General features: G+C 48.7%; 1 protein-coding gene across 3 annotated transcripts in view; it reads left to right on the forward strand.

The window, feature by feature from the left end:
- Positions 1 to 17,460, forward strand: part of ASB11 (ankyrin repeat and SOCS box containing 11) — a 49,285-nt gene that overhangs the window by 338 nt on the left and 31,487 nt on the right. The window contains exon 2 of one of the 3 annotated variants that reach the window (XM_073668070.1): positions 4,190 to 4,285. The exons of the other annotated variants lie outside the window; for them this stretch is intronic. Within the exon in view, the coding sequence (XP_073524171.1) occupies positions 4,190 to 4,285 (96 nt within the window). The remainder of the gene's footprint in view (positions 1 to 4,189; positions 4,286 to 17,460) is intronic. 3 annotated transcript variants of the gene reach the window in all.

Below are 17,460 nucleotides of genomic sequence, written 5' to 3' on the forward strand. Positions count from 1 at the left end.
TGAACCTGGACGTGATTATTTGTTTACTGCTTGTATATTATTAATGGTGAATGTGCTGCCTGTAATTACCACGATTCAGTCTGGTCTCGCCAGTAATATCTGCAGCAGTTCTAGCCCCTGCCAGGCTGTTTTACTGACATGTCACATCCTGTGCCATCTTATTGCAAGTGCAAAGAAATGTTTCTGTGCATCTAAAATGAAAACTGTAGAAGCTTTGAAAATGATGCTTTTTAAAAATGTCTTACACTACTCTATTTGTCTCTATGGTAACAGACAACAAACAAACAAAGCGTAGTCTAACTCTATATTTTTTTTCCATCACTGTCTTCTGAGAAACATACTGTTGGTTTTTATATATACATTGTATTTCCCGATCAAGCTGTATCAGGGCTTTTATTTTTTAATACCATGACTTTGAGTTAGAATTTTTGTTTTTCAAATAACTATACCTATTCCGGGAGGGCAATTGGAAAAATGTGTTTATTCTGTATAAGCTTGTTTTATTGAAGGATGAGCTGTAGCTTTTATTGGTATCACGATATGGTATATACAACTATTTAGTTTTTTTTTCTGTAGAGAAGGGAAGTTTGGATAAGCAAAAACATTAAGGGTATGTGCCCACGATGCGTACCAGCCTGCGGCCCAGACGCTACAGAAGAGCTGGCGGCAACTTCCACTCATTATGCAAATGAGCGGCACCATTTTTATTTTTTTTCACCTGCGGACTTTCCTCATAGAGGTTAGGGCTATGGGGAGAGCCCGGATGCTGACCCGCAAGAACAACTGACATGCTGCGATCTGGAAACACGCGCCGCATGTCTGTTTCTGCAGGTGCACAGATACGCATAGTGGACATGGGATTTCTAGAAATCCATCCACTATGCTGTAACATCTGGACGCTGCGGATTTGAGACTGCATAAGTCCGCAGCGTCAAAACCCGCAGCAGCTCCAGATCGGCTGCACATACCCTAATACTGATGTTAAAGGGAACCTGTCACCAGGTTTTTCCCATGTAAAGTAGGGCCAGCACCTGTAAACCCTATGTGACAGCATTCTAGAATGCTGTTTCTATATGTCCCCAACTGCTTGCACTCTGACTTCCCAGGTTAACACAACCAAGCTATGCTTTCCCTCTTCAAGGTTTTGGGTACGTTTTAGAGCAGCAAGAAATACATTTATTAAATTTTACATTTAGTATATGAAAAAGGGAACGTTCTTAAAAAAGTTACCTAAAGATGATATAAAAAAAAAAAGACCTACAAGGCAAAAACAGTACAAAAACAAAAGGGAAAATAGAGAAACATCTCGCCTATCGGATCTGTGAGATTTTCTGCAAAAGAGAAACCGTGAAAATTTTGACAAATCTACGATACTTGTCATTTCTCTTTGGTGTAACAATGAGTTTTCCTGGATGAGAGGTTTTAGTGGATCCCTTCCACACCCCGTACTCCTCCTCCTGGTCAGATCAGAGGAAGATGGATAATTGTATGCAAGGAAAAATGGACGCAGGGCATAATTCTAATTATTATGCTCCCCGATCACAGACCTATCCATGGATTGTGTTGACATCAGATTGTTCTAGATCCAGCATGGAAATACTGCATTTATATTATGCCATGTGATGTCCCAGTATGGACTGGAGACCATATCTTCTGCATATATTAACACCCCTTTGCTAGCGAGGAAATGTACAGAGAGCATTTTGTTTCCTGGCTGACTCCTTGCTAGTTTTTATTATCTACTCACAGAGGAGATGCTGCCAGGTGTCCAGTGATGGCAGATTTTTATTTATCTCATCCATAACCGGTTTTATTAAAACTGTTGCACCGTTTGTCTTTTACAGGATCTTTGATTTCCTGCACATTCAACTCTGATTAGGTTTGTGGTCATAAATCAGCTGAGAGCTGCTCAGAAAGACATAAAAAAAGAGGTAGAAACTCTCCTGTCAGAACGAGCTCACTGACTGATTTCTCAGTTAACTCATTCTACAGCCAGCAATGAACATTATAACACAGAGTCTACAGAAGGCAAATAGTACAAAATCTTTAATTAAACCCAATTGCAAAATTGACATTAAGCCTAAAATACATGTGTACAAATAAAAAAGGAAAATGTCCCCAAAGGCAGACAATTCCTTAAAGAGACCTCACAGGCAGTTTCTTGTTTTTATTAGTTTTTTTTCCCATCCATAAAAATGTTGAAGTGCTCCAGTTTTTACAATGATCACTAGAGCAGCTACAATAAACGGATACCTTCTGATTTCCATAGCTTTGCTTTATGTACAGGACCAGGAGAGACCTCTGATCATTAGCGGGTGGGCTGGTTAATGATGGATCTACTGGGATGCTGGAGGCCTACAAAAGGCACCATGGTCACACTAAGCACACAGATAAAGCTGTATTCATCTCGTCAGGTCTCTGGGGTAGAGGACTGGACTCCATCACTTCTTGGAGACTTTGAATCCCCCCATACACAATTGACTGCTGTTCAGGTGACAGCTGTCTCTCCCGAGACTTCCATACAACGGTACACTTGGCTCCACGAAGTGTTCTCTATGAGAGAACTTGTCCGACTCCTCTGGTGTCAGCTTATCTCTGAGAACTAAATCATCAGCCGTCAGAAATTGGACAAGCCGGATCCTTTTAAACGGCCACAAAACATGTGGGGATTCTCTGGCAAACACTGGCAATCCCCGCATGTTTTGTAGATGTCTAACAGCCGTGAAACGTGGCGGCAGGGATGTACACATCTTAATCGAGCTCCCGCGATACTCCGTGCGATACCCGAGCACCCTAGGCAAACTCTAGTAACGAGCACTTGCGCTCATCACTAAAACTAATGCTATTAACCTGCAGATATGGGGTTAAGCAGCAGGTTCTGACACCATGCAATGCCGGCACTGAGAGCCCTGCTGCCAGGAGGAAATTAACTTTATTCACCCGGCAGCCTCTCTGTCAGTGTGGCACCGGTGCGGGTTCAGTCACCGCTCTGTAACCGCGCCCCCCCAGCACTGACTGACAGCCGGCTCTAAGGCTGGGGTCATATGACAACATAAAAAAACTGTCCAATTTTCATTCAGGAAAGTGGGACGATTTTTTTTTCTCTCTTGTCATCCGTATACAATTTTTTTATGTTTTTTTTTTACAGCAGCAGCTATTAACCGTTTACAGTCAGGACCATTTACAGTTTCCTATGTTAAAGAATTGCAATGTATCCGTAAAAATTGGATACTATACTGTGGCATCTGATTTTTTTTTTTTTTCTCGCACTCAAACCATTTGAATGGTCTCATCTGATTTCAGAGTCAGATCGAAGTATGCTGCTATATTATTTATACGCTCGTGTGCACGAGCCCTAATGCTGAGCCCAGTGGCAGTCAGTGCCGGGTCGCGGTGACAGCCGCTGCTCTCCATGTCGGGCTCTCAGTGCGGCGGCCGCACAATATCAGAACGCTGTTAACCTGCAGATTAACCCCATATCTGCAGGTTAAGGCTATGTGCACACGGTGCATTTTTTTTCTATGCGGCAATTCCACGCTGAATTGGCCTCAAAAACACATTGCAATCCTTATCCCATGATTTCCTATGAGATTTAGGTAGATCTGTGCACATGATCAGGATTTTTCCTGACTGAATTTCATGTACGTAAAGAGAAGCAGCATGTCCATTCTTTCTGCGTTTTTTGCCTGTGTTTTTACTATAAATTCATTGGAAAAAACACACAAAAATGCATAAAAAACGCATGGAATTTCCAGAGCGTTTTTTGCTGTCAAAAGGAGCAGAACCTTTCAGAAACGTTGCAAAAAGTTTCTGCAAGCAATTCCTGATTGTGCGCACTTAACCTATGTAGATTGTGAGTCCTCGCGGGCAGGGTCCTCTCTTCTTCTGTTTACCATTGTGTTTTTGTTCAAGATTATTGTAATTGTTTTTGCTATGTATACTCCCTTTTTCACGTGTAAAGCGCCATGGAATAAATGGCACTATAATAATGAATAATAATAATAGTGTTATTTTGCATGTCAGGTTGCCTTTAAGTAGGCCGCTTCTGGCCATAGATGCCATTTGATACCAGTGCTGCTGGAAGGCGGCCACCATTATTCCACGTGATGTTTTCTGTCACTCGGAGTCTCCAGCAGCTTCATTAATGTTTTCTCTGCGCGCTCTAAACTGGCTCTCCATGTCAGCACAGAGGTCTCTCGGAGACATGAATTATATGGAACTTGTTTACCCTGGGAACTAAGAAATGCCCTTTATGGGGATCACATCTGTCACACCTTCCAGGGAGGTAGGTCTATATGTGTATGTAACTATGGGGAGGGAGAAGAAATGGGGGAGCGGAGGGAGCAGTATACTGGGAAGATGATTGATCTGTCCACCGACATTACTGGGATGGTCTAGCAGAGCGGTGTTTCAGCACCTTCTCGACATGTTAATTCTGTTCTGTGGGTCACAATTATGTCAATACTAAATTAATACAGTTTTTAGAATTTTTATCTTACTACTAAAAATTAAAACCTCTTTTTAGTTTAAAAAAAAAAAAAATTAGAAATTGTTTTGTTGAGTGAGGTTTTTTTTTTTTTTTTTCAGGGCAAGCTGTAATTATTATTGGTTCCTTTTTGATTTAGGTGTACCTTTTTGGTGACCTTTTTTATTTCACTCAAGTTGAGTTGAGCAAAAACCAGCAATTTTAGCATGTGTAAACTTTTATATGGCTTCTTCCATATAGTGAATCTCTACCCTTTATTATGTAGAATTTAGGTCCAAAGTGAGATTCTTAAAGCACCACTCCAGCGTTGTTGTTGTTTTTTTCAGGGCTGGAATGGTGCTACTAATCTAAGGTCCCTGACCAGAGTATTATATTTGCCCGCCACCGTCTTCACCTTTTATCTGCACCTCTCCGGACCCGCTGTGCCAGATTGTGACCGAATGGATGACACACTTGTGTCACTGGATGTCCACATGGATCCCAGCGCTCACGAGTCACTGAGCGCTCATGCCGCTAACATCAGGAGGAGGTCCCCGTCTCCTCCCCTCATCCAGGAGCAGCTGACGGCGGCAGAAGCACGGTATCATTGTGCGGTGCCGCTGTGGCTCATCGTGGCCATGGAGGCTCTCTGAGGATCACAGGAGATCAGCACCTCTGCCCTCTGTGCCCCGGACCATGTGGATTAATCCCGAGGAAGTGCTGCTGGCAAACGCCCTGTGGATCTGTGACATGCAGGGGAGGGGAGAGAAATGTAAAATAAGCAGATAGGCGGGGATTTCTTGGCGTCCGGGGGACGACAAGCATGTGAAAACAGATTTTATAAAACTTCATTTCTCTGCAAGCAAACCTCTACTATGGGCCATACAGGTATGTATAGATTTACATTTCTATCACCTGTATGCCCATAGTAGAGGTCTGATATCTCCCAGGGGGTGACAGATTCCCTCCAACTGCAAATATATTTGCACAGCGGAATTGGAGGACTGTTTCAGAAAAGGTTCAGAAAGCGTTCCAACGCTTATAAAAAAAATATATACATTTACCAACATACAATTTTGAACAAATTTACAAAAAGTTGTATTAAATGGTAGACCATCACTTTTTAGTGTGGCATGGTGGTCTTGCAGAAAAAAAAAAATCTTTCCTTGCTATTCAGTTTCCACTGGGGCCAAAATTAATTTCACAGCATTGAATGATTGCTGGCACGATGTAACACATGGGCTTCTTTTAAAATGGTTGTCATGTAGTGACAAGGGACTGTGGGCACCTACCCGATCCCTTGAACTAGGGGCACCCTGGGCTATTCTTGTCCCCCGGATTGTGGAGATGCTGGGGTCTCACATCTTGCTATGCTCCTAGCTTTACCCTTATCTTTTGCCCCCCCACCCTGGGAGGTGTGAGGCCGAAGTGTATTGGAAAACAACTAGACAGACAGGGGTTAACAAACAGGGATAAAAGAAAACTACAATCATACAATAAGGAAAAACATGCAAACTAACTCCACACACAAATCTACTGAACTTTTCCTTCACCGCCAAACCAGGAAGTGTGAACTATCACTGGTAACTCCTAAGTGCCAGGGGCGAGCATATATACCAGAGGAGAGTGGCCAACACAAAACAGCTGAGACAATTCACAATGGAGAGCTCCAGGAGATCAACTGAACTTACTAACCCTTGCAATGATAAGGAAAACATGCACTGTTTAATAGGATGGTGAAGCAGTTCTAAACAGTGCAGGAGTTTGTGTAACGAGATGCCGCAATCTTCTGGCCCCTCTCTGTTGCGGTATCCCCATGACAGTGGTTTTCCAATTTTGGCAACCCCTTGTTCTCCAGCCACAGTATTTAAAGAACAAACTGTACTTTTCTCACCGTTCCCAGATCCAGCACAGAGTCTCTGCCGCTGCTCCTGGTGTATGTTATTGTCTGCAGCGCTGACATTACATCAACAACGTTGCAGCCAATATATGAGCTCAGCAGCTCTGAGCCTCTTCTGCCATCAACTCTGGCAGAGCTGCTGAGCTCACTGCTACATACTATAAACTATACATCGGCCAGCGATGAAAGGAAGTGGCTGAGCTCCTGACCATGACCTCTAAGATGTCTGCACAAGCCATTCTCACAGTCACTGAAGTTGCTACAGACACTGATGCTTTCATTTCATTAAAGTATATTTTTCTCAACTGATCAGATTGGAAGCTTCTTCCTTTATTTCAATATTTTCTGTATTCTTTAAGGGTTTTTCCAGTTTCAGAAAATCCCTGTCCCCTGCCACTGTTTGTTTTTAAAGGTAACAAACTGTGCTTTACTCTCCCTCTGCACTGAGTCTCCGCCGCTGCTCCCCATGTCTGTTATTGCTTGCAGCTCTGACGTCACGCTCATAGCACTGCAGTCAATAATTCAGCTCAGTGGCTCTACAGAGTTGACGGCACAAGCTGCTCAGAGACATTGAGCTCAATTATTGGCTGCAGCGATGTCGACATGAGATCAGCGCTGCAGACAATAATAGACACCGGGAGCAGTGGCAAAAACTCCGCACTGGACCCGGGAAGGATGAGTAAAGCGCAGTTTAATTAAAAAAAAAACTCTAAGCCTGTAAACATGGATTTTCCAAAACCTGATACCTCTCTCCAATGCCTCCCATTGTCCTGGAGTCTGATTCTGTCCAACCATCAGACCTGAGAGAGTGCAGACCATCTCAGACTGCAGAGATTATTATATAGAAGCAGCCGCTAGTCACATACAAGTTCCTTGGAGAAGGTATTGACCACTGACTCGCACCAAAATCAGTGGAGAGATGGTCGGAATTCCCATTCAGCTCTATGGGGAATTGAAACAATCAATCCACTGACAGCAGCACATGATGCTATTGGGATAGATGCAGGTCCCATTGGTGAGATCCCATATAATATACATTTATGGCATAGCCTGTGGAAATTCCTAAATGTATGTGATGGGAATACGCCTTTTATAAGGGTAAAGATGAATATGATATATGAGTAACTTTTGACCAAGACCACATTGTTTAAGACTGCGATGAGTGATGATAAGAATGACTTACAGAGGTTGTCTACTACTTTTACATTGGTGGCCTATCCTTAGGATAGGTCATCAATGTTTGATTGGCGGGGTCCGACACCCCAGGTGAAGTAAGTACTACCGGCCGGGGGCCACCCCTGCCGACACCGATAACAGCTGATTGGCGGCCGTGCCAGGTGTCGCACCCCGACCAATCAGACACTGATGACCTATTCTAAGGATGGGCTATCAATGTAAAAGTAGTGGACAACCTCTTTAACCACTTTCTGACATAATACGTCCCTGGGCCTTATGGACTAGGTACGTATTATTTCATTTCATGGAGAGGCTGTGTGGGTACGATCACCGCCGGGTGTCAGCTGATTCTGACAGCTGACACCCGGCACTGAGTGTAGGGAGCGGTGCGATCGTAGCATTTAGCGAGGGAGCGGTGCGATCGTAGCATTTAGCGAGTGAGCAGAGGGACAAAAGCATCATCGTGGGGTCCCGATCGTTGCCATGGTGACCCGATGTTGTCATGATGACATCCGGGTCACCAGGCACTAGCAAGATAGTTTGATCCTGCACTGCTATACCTTATAACTGCGATCAGACTGCAGAAGTGAAAGTCCCCCCGCTGTAACCCATCTGATTGCTCATGCCGAGGAGCCAGGGAGAATGACTCGCTCCAGCGAGTGAGCCCTGGAGCTGCACTCAGCGAGCAGTGTCCTGTCACTCACTGAGCTCAGCGCAGCTCCGGGGCTCGCTTGCTGGAGCGAGTCATTCTCTCCGGCTCCTCTGCGTGAGCGGTCAGGTGGATTACAGCGGGGGACATCTTTGGACAGGTGAGTATAATGATTTTTTTATTTTATTCTTATTTTTACACCAGGACACAGCAGGAGCAGACTACTACTCTAATCACTGTCCCTTGCTCGTGCTGATCGCAGAGCAAGCAGGGGACAATGATGAGGGCAGCGTTCAGCACCCGGCGCTTGGGAACAGTGCTAACTGTACACTGACTGATTCCCAGGCACCGGTACATATCACAAGGATGACTCACGGATCTCATTCATGTGTCATCTGCGTGGGACGTTTTGCGGCCTATGCAGTGCGAAATAAACGGACATGTCAACGTGTTTCATCCCCGGACACACAGTCCATGGAAACACACTGATGTGCACAGACCCATTCATTTGAATGGGTCTATGTGTGTGTATGTGTCTCCGGTACGTGTGGAAACTGTCACCACACGTACCGGACACACTGACGGCCTAACTATGCTGCCTGGTTATAGTGAATGGATCCCTCAGAGGTTTCATCTGAATTATGTGACTTGGCGATTTAAATGGAAACCCCGATATCCGTGCTCAGCGTAGAGCCAGGGCCTCCATCAGGGCATTACTGCCCTTACTACTGTATGGGGCCCGGTGAGAAGAAGCAAAAATGGGGGGCCTGGTCATGCTGGCAGCCCGAGGCCCCCCTCTCTTTGCTTCTACTCACCAGGCCTCAGGGGCAACATTTCAGCGACGCCGCTGCACACCAGATGCATGATGCACCCGGTGGATGGAAATAGGCCCTGTACCTTTAAGCTGCGGCTGGGTGCATCATGGTCCTGACTCCGATCTCCTGACATGCTGCGCGCTCATCTTCATTCCTGAGCAGAGCAGTGTGCCTCGGAGGAGGCGGTGGGCAGTGTGTGAGGAGGAGGAAGCTGCTGAGTCTGGAGCTGAGGGGAGGCTGGTGAGGGTGAAGGGAGTCTCATGCTGATGGGGGCCTGGTGGTGGTGAGGGGGACTTTATGGTGCTGAGGAGGGTCTTGTTGTGCTGAGCAGGGCCAGGTGGTGAGGGGGGGCTTGTGGTGCTGTGAGGGGCCTGGTGGTGCAGTGAGGGGCATGGTGGTGCTGCAAGGGGCCTGGTGGTGAGAGGAGGCTGGTGGTGCTGAGGGGGACCTGGTGGTGAGGGGAGGCTGGTGGTGCTGAGGCGGGCCTGGTGGTGAGGGGAGCCTGGTGGTGCTGAGGAATGCCTAGTGGTGAGGGGAGGCTGGTGATGGTGAGGGTGGTCTGGTGGTGGTGAGGGGAGGCTGGTTCTGAAGGGAGGCTGGTGCTGAAGGCAGGCTGAGTCTGTCCGGATGAGGTTGCTGAGAGGAGGCTGCGTCTGGCAGGGTGAGGCGGTGGTGGGCAGGCTGAGGTGGCCATTAGATTCTTCTTGACTAGGCAGCAGGCGCTGTGGGGTTGCCACTGGCTGTGTGAGTAGCTAACTTAAAGGGAACCTGTCATGTCATTTGTATCATGTAAACTGTCCCCAGGTCATAATTAGTGATGCAATGTGCATCACTAACATGCTTTTTTAGTGAAAAACTGCGCTATAATTATTTGTCAAAACCACTTTATATAGTTATATCTTACTTGCTCGTTCAGTCATAGGGATGTTCTTCACTGCATTCAGTCATGGTGGTCAGCACCCACTTAATTTGAATTCTGTCCCAGTATTTGCGGCGACATCACCTGAATCCTCGCATTCAAATTCCGCTCTTACACGCTGTTTAGTCTGAGCCGCACTTGTGCAACATCTATTTTTAATCCGCGCTTGCGCATTATCCATCGGCTCCGCGCGTGTGCGCAGTAAAGCTGTGAACTAAAGACAGCTTCACTGCGTACGCGTGGGGAGCCGTTCGTCACGGTGCACGCGCGGTGAGCCTATGGACAATGCACAAGCGCGGCTTAAAAATACACATTGAACAAGCGCGGGTTATGGCACACACACTGCACAAGCATGGCTCACACTAAACAGAGTGTAAGCGTGGAATTTGAATGCGAGGATTCAGGTGACGTCGCCGCAAACACTGGGATAGAATTCAAATTGAGTGGGCGGCGACCACCATGACCGAATGCAATGAAGAACACCCCTATGAGATATATCATATCTTTATATATACTGTATAACTATAAAAAGTGGTTTTGACATATGATTATAGCGCCGTTTTTCATTAAAAAACATGTTAGTGATGCCCACTGCATCGCTAACAACAACCTGGGGACAGTTTGCATGATACAAATGGCATGACAGGTTCCCTTTAAGTTCATGTATTAATTTGTCCACCATCTCAGTATGTGATTGTATGACACAAACATTTTTTGGGCTAAAATAATTTTAGTGGGAAATTTTTTTATTTTGTTTTCACAAGTCAACGTTATAATGTTCTGTGAAGCACCTGGGGGTTCAAGGTGCTCACCACACATCTAGATAAATTCATTTAGGGGTCTAGTTTCCAAAAAGGGGGCACTTGTTGGGCATTTCCACTGTTTAGTCACATCAGCGGCTCTGCAAATGCGACATGACGCATTCCAAAGTCTGCATTCCAAAACGTCACTCCTTCCCTTCTGAGGCTTGTCGTGCGCCCAAACAGTAGTTTTCTCCCACATATGGGGTATCAGCGTACTCAGGAGAAATTTCACAACAACCTTTGTGGTCCAATTTATCCTCTTACCCTTGTGAAAATAAAAAAATTGGGGCTAAAAGATAATTTTTGTGGAAAAAAACTGTGATTTTTTTGATTTTCACGGCTCTCCGTCATAAACTTTTGTGAAACACTTGGGGATTCAAAGTGCTCGCCACTAGTGATGAGCGAGCATGCTTGCTACTGCTTGGTGCTCGCCTGAGCATCTCACTGCTCTGCGCTCGCCGAGTATTTCCGGGGTTGCTCGGTGGGAGCTCGGGTCCCCTCTCTGCATGTCTGGCACTCTTTAGAGCACCAATCAACATGCTGGGATTGTCTGCCACTCACTGTAATGCCGTAGCCATGTTTGTTGTGGCATTACAGTGATTGGCTGGCCGCTCAGCGTCATCAGGTCTATATCAGACCTGGCGCCGCCATGCTCGTCACAGTCACTCTGGAAAGCTGCGTCAGGGAGAGATTTGCTTGTGTATTAGGTAGTGTAGGGAGAAAAAACGTACCTTACACATATCCATCCTAACAAACAATCCTTTTGAGGACTAACTAATCCATCTGCAGAGATATCAGGCAGGCAGTGTATATCGGCAGGCAGGCAGGGTATATAGCAGACTGCAGTGCATATAGCACAAGAGGCTCCATTCCAATTCTGCCTTCTGCTGCTGTTAGATATTTCTATACAAAGGCCCAGGTCTCAGGGGCCAGGAATACTTTTTTTTGGATCTTAATCCTCATTATTTGCTTAAAAAACAAGCCAGAGAACACCGTTTTTCTGCTCCATTTGTTTGTTGCCACTGCAGAATACAGCCAGGTTCTTTCCATATTACAGCGCTAGAAATTCAGCTATTTAAAACTGTGTTTTCTCCGTCAAACGGATCACATATACGTAGTCAGAAAATACTGCCATTTCTGGCCTCCATTAAAAGTTTCCTTTACTGTGTCAGTGAAGCAATTCACACCAGTTTGCTGTTCAAACTACTTACCTACAGGGCAGGTATTTAAAACTCTATTTTCTCTATCACACGGATCACATATAAGTTCGCTCCAAACTCGCTGTCCTCCATTTAAAATGGGCAAGGCACGTGGCAAGGAACGGGGAACTGGACATGATGGTGATGGTGCATGCAGAGGCCGAGGACAAGGCCGTGGGCATGCTGAAATTGTGCCACAACAAACACCCACATCTTCTCGCCTCACCTTCCTGTCCCAATTCCTAGGGGATCAAAGTACACCACTATTGAACCCAGAGCAAAAAAAAAAGGTTGTTGGTTGGATAGCGGATAATGCTTCCAGTCACTTAGCCACCACCACCCTGTCTTCCACACGGTCAAGTGTCAGTAGCCGTAAGTCTGGACTGCATATTCCTCACCGTGATTCTCCTTCCTCCCACCATGCCGAGTGCCCAGAGACAACTAATCCCACACTTGGACACTCTGAAGAGCTGTTCACTTTTTCCATTAATAGATTCGGGCCTCTCGCCCTGTCCACTTGAAGTGGGGCAAGAAGAGATTGCGTGTAGCGATGCCCAAATATTTGAGCAGCCACGGTCACACGAAGGCGACGGTGGGAAAGTGTCACAAGAGGTGGACTATGATGAGACACACAATCGCCAGAAAGTCAGGAGGAGGACCAGGAGGACCAGGGTGCGGAAGTGGAAGACAAGGTGGCGGATGATATAGTAACTGACCCAACCGGGCAGGAGGACATACAGAGCGAGGACAGCAACACACAGGGGGAGGGAGGCAGAGCACCCCAACAGGCAGGAAGAAGCAGTGTGGTGGCCGCAGACAGAAGGCAGGCAACCGTTCCCCGTAACACCAACACGAAGGAAGCTGCCAGTACAACTGTTAGGTCTTCCCGAGTCTGGTTGTTTTTTAAAGACTCTGTCGATAACCCCAAAAAGACCATTTGCACTACCTCCCAGGTCAACATCAGCAGGGGTGGCAAAACGACCAGCCTGACCACCACCAGCATGATCAGGTACATGGCAGCAAAGCACCTGACTTTGTGTGCCAAACCACAGGGTCAAGGAACAGTGTCTGCAGGTGGCACCATTACTTTTTCCGCTGTTGTGCATGCAAGCCAATCCCCTGTCCATGGTGCATGCGAAGATGCCTACTGCCCTGCACCTGTCGTTGCTCTCTCTCAAGTAGCAGCATAAGGAAGCACGTCCACGTCCTTGTCCCAGTGCAGCGTTCAGTTGTCCATACCCAAGTTCTTGGAACGCAAGCGCAAATATGCAGCCAACACCACACAGGCCACACTACTAAATTCTCACATTTCATGACTGCTTGCGCTCGAAATGTTGCCTTTTAGGCTCGTGGAGACGGAAGCAGTCCACAACCTGATGGCAGCGGCCATCCCTCGGTACTCGGTCCCCAGCTGCCACTATTTCTCCCGGTGTGCCGTCTCCGCATTACACAAGCACGTGTCCCAAAACATTAGCCGTGCCCTCAACAACGCAGTTACCGGGAAAGTCCACCTAACCACTGACACGTAGACAAGTGCTTGTGAGCAGGGAGGGTACATCTCGCTAACGGCACACTGCGTTAACATAGTGGAAGCCGGGACCCAGTCGGACCTTGGGACGGAACACGTCCTCCCGATGCCAAGGACTGCTGGCTCTAGGTCAATCAGGGTTGCCCCCGCGGTCTACAGCTCCTGCACCTCAGCCTCCTCCTCTTCAGCCTCCATCTCCGAAATGACCACATCAGTCACAAGCTGGAAGCACTGCAGCACTGCCTCGGCCAAGCGGCAACAGGCTGTGCTGAAGCTAATATGCTTAGGTGACAAACTGCACAATGCTGAAGAGTTGTGGACAGCTCTGAAAGAGCAGGCAGATCTGTGGCTCATACCGCTGAACCTACAGCCAGGCATGGTCGTGTGTGACAATGGCCGGAACCTGGTGGCGGCTCTGAGGCGAGACGAGATCATACACGTACCATGCCTTGCCCATGTGCTTAACCTCGTGGTTCAGCGGTTTCTCAAACCCTACCCGGAGCTGCCGGATCTGCTTGTTAAAGTACGCCGCCTGTGTGCCCATTTTAGAAAGTCAGCTACAGCTTCCACCGCCCTTGCCGTGTTTCAGCAGCGTTTGCAGCTTCCGGCTCACAGACTGGTGTGTGATGTTGGAACTCTACACTGCAGATGTTGGGAAGGATTTGTGAGCAGAAGAGGGCAGTTGTTGAGTACCAGAATCAACAAGGCCGTCGGTATTCAGTTCAGACTTCACACATAAAACCTCAGGAGTGGACATGGATGCCAGACATATATACCATCCTCCAAAACTTTGAGGACTTCACCAAGATGGTGAGCGGCGATGATGCCATAATTAGCGTCACCATCCCGCTTCTCTGTCTTCTGAAACGCTCTCTGCTCACAATCAAAGAGGATGCATTGCAGGCGGAGCACGATGAGAAGGAACTGTACAGGGTGATTACACACAGCTAAGCCTCATCTCATCCCAACGTGGATTGGGTGACAATGAGGAAGAGGAGGAGGAGGAGGAAGGACAGGAGCTAGTTTCATGCACTATAGACGGTACTACCTGCACAGCTGTCATACAGTCTGTTCAGCGTGGATGGCCAGAGGACAGAGAGGAGGAGGAGGCGAGCATGGTCAGTCATCCTCTTGGTGAGGACACGGAAGTCTTGCCTGTTAGTAGTCTGGCACGCATGGCTGAGTTTATGTTATGCTGCCTTTCCCATGACCCTCGTGTTCTCAAAATTTTGGGTGAGAGTCATTACTGGTTGGTGACACTTCTAGACCCACGCTACTAGGAGAGCTTTATATCTCTTATTCCTGAGGCGGACAGGTCTGCAAAAATGGGGCTGTACCAGAAGGCCCTTGTTGCGGAACTATTAAAACAATTCCCATCTGAAAACGCTGGCGGCAGAGGGCACACTTCGTTGGACAACCAAGGAGTACAGGCAAGAGAGACACAACTTCAATCCAGCAGAGGCAGGGGAACATTGTCAAAGTTCTGGGAGAATTTTCTCAGACCCTCCCATCGCACAGGCCCTGAGGTGCGGGATACTCTCACAAGGAGTGCAAAGTTTGGGAAGATGCTGAGGGAGTACCTTGCCGACCATACCAACATCCTCCGTGATTCTGCTGTGCCTTATAATTATTGGGTATCCAAGCTGAATACGTGGAATGAACTGGCTCTCTATGCCTTGGAGGTCCTGGCCTGGCCTGCCCTGCCGCCAGCGTTTTATCAGAGCGGGTTTTTAGTGCCGCTGGTGGAATTATAACTGATAAGCGCATCTGCCTGTCAACTGAAAATCCTGACAGGCTGTAACATACCTGGCGGCGTCCTTGCATAGTGGTCCATCTCCCACTGTGCAAGAGCGCGCACTTGATCTCCAGTCCAGTCTGCTAGCCTGGCTTCCCTCCATGCTGTCTGCTTGCCTCTGTGTCTGCTGCTTAAGGGCGGCGCCCGATCACTTCCTGCTTTTTGTACCTGCTGCAGGCACACCCCTTGTGCGTCCTCGGCCTATTGCTGTCTGTCACCTGGTATTTAACCCAGCTGCTCCAATGAATCCCTGCCTGAGCATTGTGTTTCATTCAGTGTGGTCTTTCACTCTGAATGTGCCAGGTCCCCTTCTGTGTTCTCTTGTCTGCCTATCCTGGAGGCTGTATTTCCGGGCCTGTCTGAACACGCTCCTTGCCTGTTTGTCTCGCCTTCTAGAGGCCGCATACCTAGACCCGCTCCTGTATCTTGTCTGTCCTGTCTGAACACGCTCCTAGCCTGTTCCTCCCGCCTTCTAGGGGCTGCATTCCTAGACCCGCTCCTGTATCTAGTCTGTCCTGTCTGAACACGCTCCTGGCCTGTTCCTCCCGCCTTCTAGGGGCTGCATTCCTAGACCCGCTCCTGTATCTTGCTACTGTGTCTGTTCTTGTCTGTATACTCTTCTAGCCTGTTTTCCCGTGTTTCTCTATGTCCATACCTTTCCTTTTTCTGCAGAGTCTGAACTCGTCCCTTACTCCTGCTCGTTGTCACTGTACTCCCGTTTGTGAGTTTGTGGTCCACTCGCTACTTCACTGCAAGTACCCTGTGGGTATCTGGTTCTGCCTTTCCCTTCCTGTCTGTTCCATGTGAACAGAGCCCTGTCCCTCCTGCTCTGCCTTTGCTCACCGCTCCGGCGGTTCTAGCCTGCTCTGCCTTTGCTCACCGCTCCGGCGGTTCTAGCCTGCTCTGCCTTTGCTCACCGCTCCGGCGGTTCTAGCCTGCTCTGCCTTTGCTCACCGCTCCGGCGGTTCAAGCCTGCTCTGCCTTTGCTCACCGCTCCGGCGGTTCTAGCCTGCTCTGCCTTTGCTCACCGCTCCGGCGGTTCTAGCCTGCTCTGCCTTTTCTCACCGCTCCGGCGGTTCTAGCCTGCTCTGCCTTTGCTCACCTCTCCGGCGGTTCTAGCCTGCTCTGCCTTTGCTCACCGTTCCGGCGGTTCTAGCCTGCTCTGCCTTTGCTCACCGCTCCGGCGGTTCTAGCCTGCTCTGCCTTTGCTCACCGCTCCGGCGGTTCTAGCCTGCTCTGCCTTTGCTCACCGCTCCGGCGGTTCTAGCCTGCTCTGCCTTTGCTCACCGCTCCGGCAGTTCTAGCCTGCTCTGCCTTTGCTCACCGCTCCGGCGGTTCTAGCCTGCTCTGCCTTTGCGCACTGCTCCGGCGGTTCTAGCCTGCTCTGCCTTTGCTCACCGCTCCGGCGGTTCTAGCCTGCTCTGCCTTTGCTCACAGCTCCGGCGGTTCTAGCCTGCTCTTCCTTTGCTCACCGCTCCGGCGGTTCTAGCCTGCTCTCCCTTTGCTCACCGCTCCAGGCGGCCTTGTCCTACTCTACTCTTGCTCACCGCTCCAGGCGGCCTTGTCCTGCTCTACTCTTGCTCATCGCTCCAGGCGGCCTTGTCCTGCTCTACTCTTGCTCATCGCTCCAGGCGGCCTCGTCCTGCTCTACTCTTGCTCACCGCTCCAGGCGGCCTCGTCCTGCTCTACTCTAGCTCACCGCTCCAGGCGGCCTCGTCCTGCTCTACTCTTGCTCACCGCTCCAGGCGGCCTCGTCCTGCTCTACTCTTACTCACCGCTCTAGGCGGTCTCGTCCTGCCCTGCTCTCGCTCACCTCTCTGGGCGGCCTCACTCTGCTGTGTTTGTCCGCCACATCTGTGGTTCTGTTCCTGAGTCCCAGTGTGTACTGGGTCCTATCCCGCCTGTGTTCCTACCTGCTAGCGCCTCCCTGTCTGCACTCTAGCCGTGCTTGCCTGTACCCCCCTGCCTGCATACTCGCCTGCCTGCATACCAGTCGTGCCTGCCTATACCCACCAGTCTGTATGCCAGCCTAACCAGTCTGTTCCTGTATTCCCCTGTGTGGGTCAACAGCCGTGTCCGGGGTCTGTCCTGGAGTAGCACCTGGTCCCTCTGCTCGGTTCCTCCTTGGTGCACTGGCGTCGTATGCCGTCGTGCGACCCTGGTCGGATCGGGTGAATACCTAGTTACTCCCCTCCAGGCATTCACTCTCCG

The sequence above is a fragment of the Phyllobates terribilis genome, unplaced genomic scaffold (assembly GCF_046119375.1).
Source record: "Phyllobates terribilis strain yellow unplaced genomic scaffold, ASM4611937v1 Scaffold_2__4_contigs__length_985480577, whole genome shotgun sequence".
Classification (NCBI taxonomy): Eukaryota; Metazoa; Chordata; class Amphibia; order Anura; family Dendrobatidae; genus Phyllobates; species Phyllobates terribilis.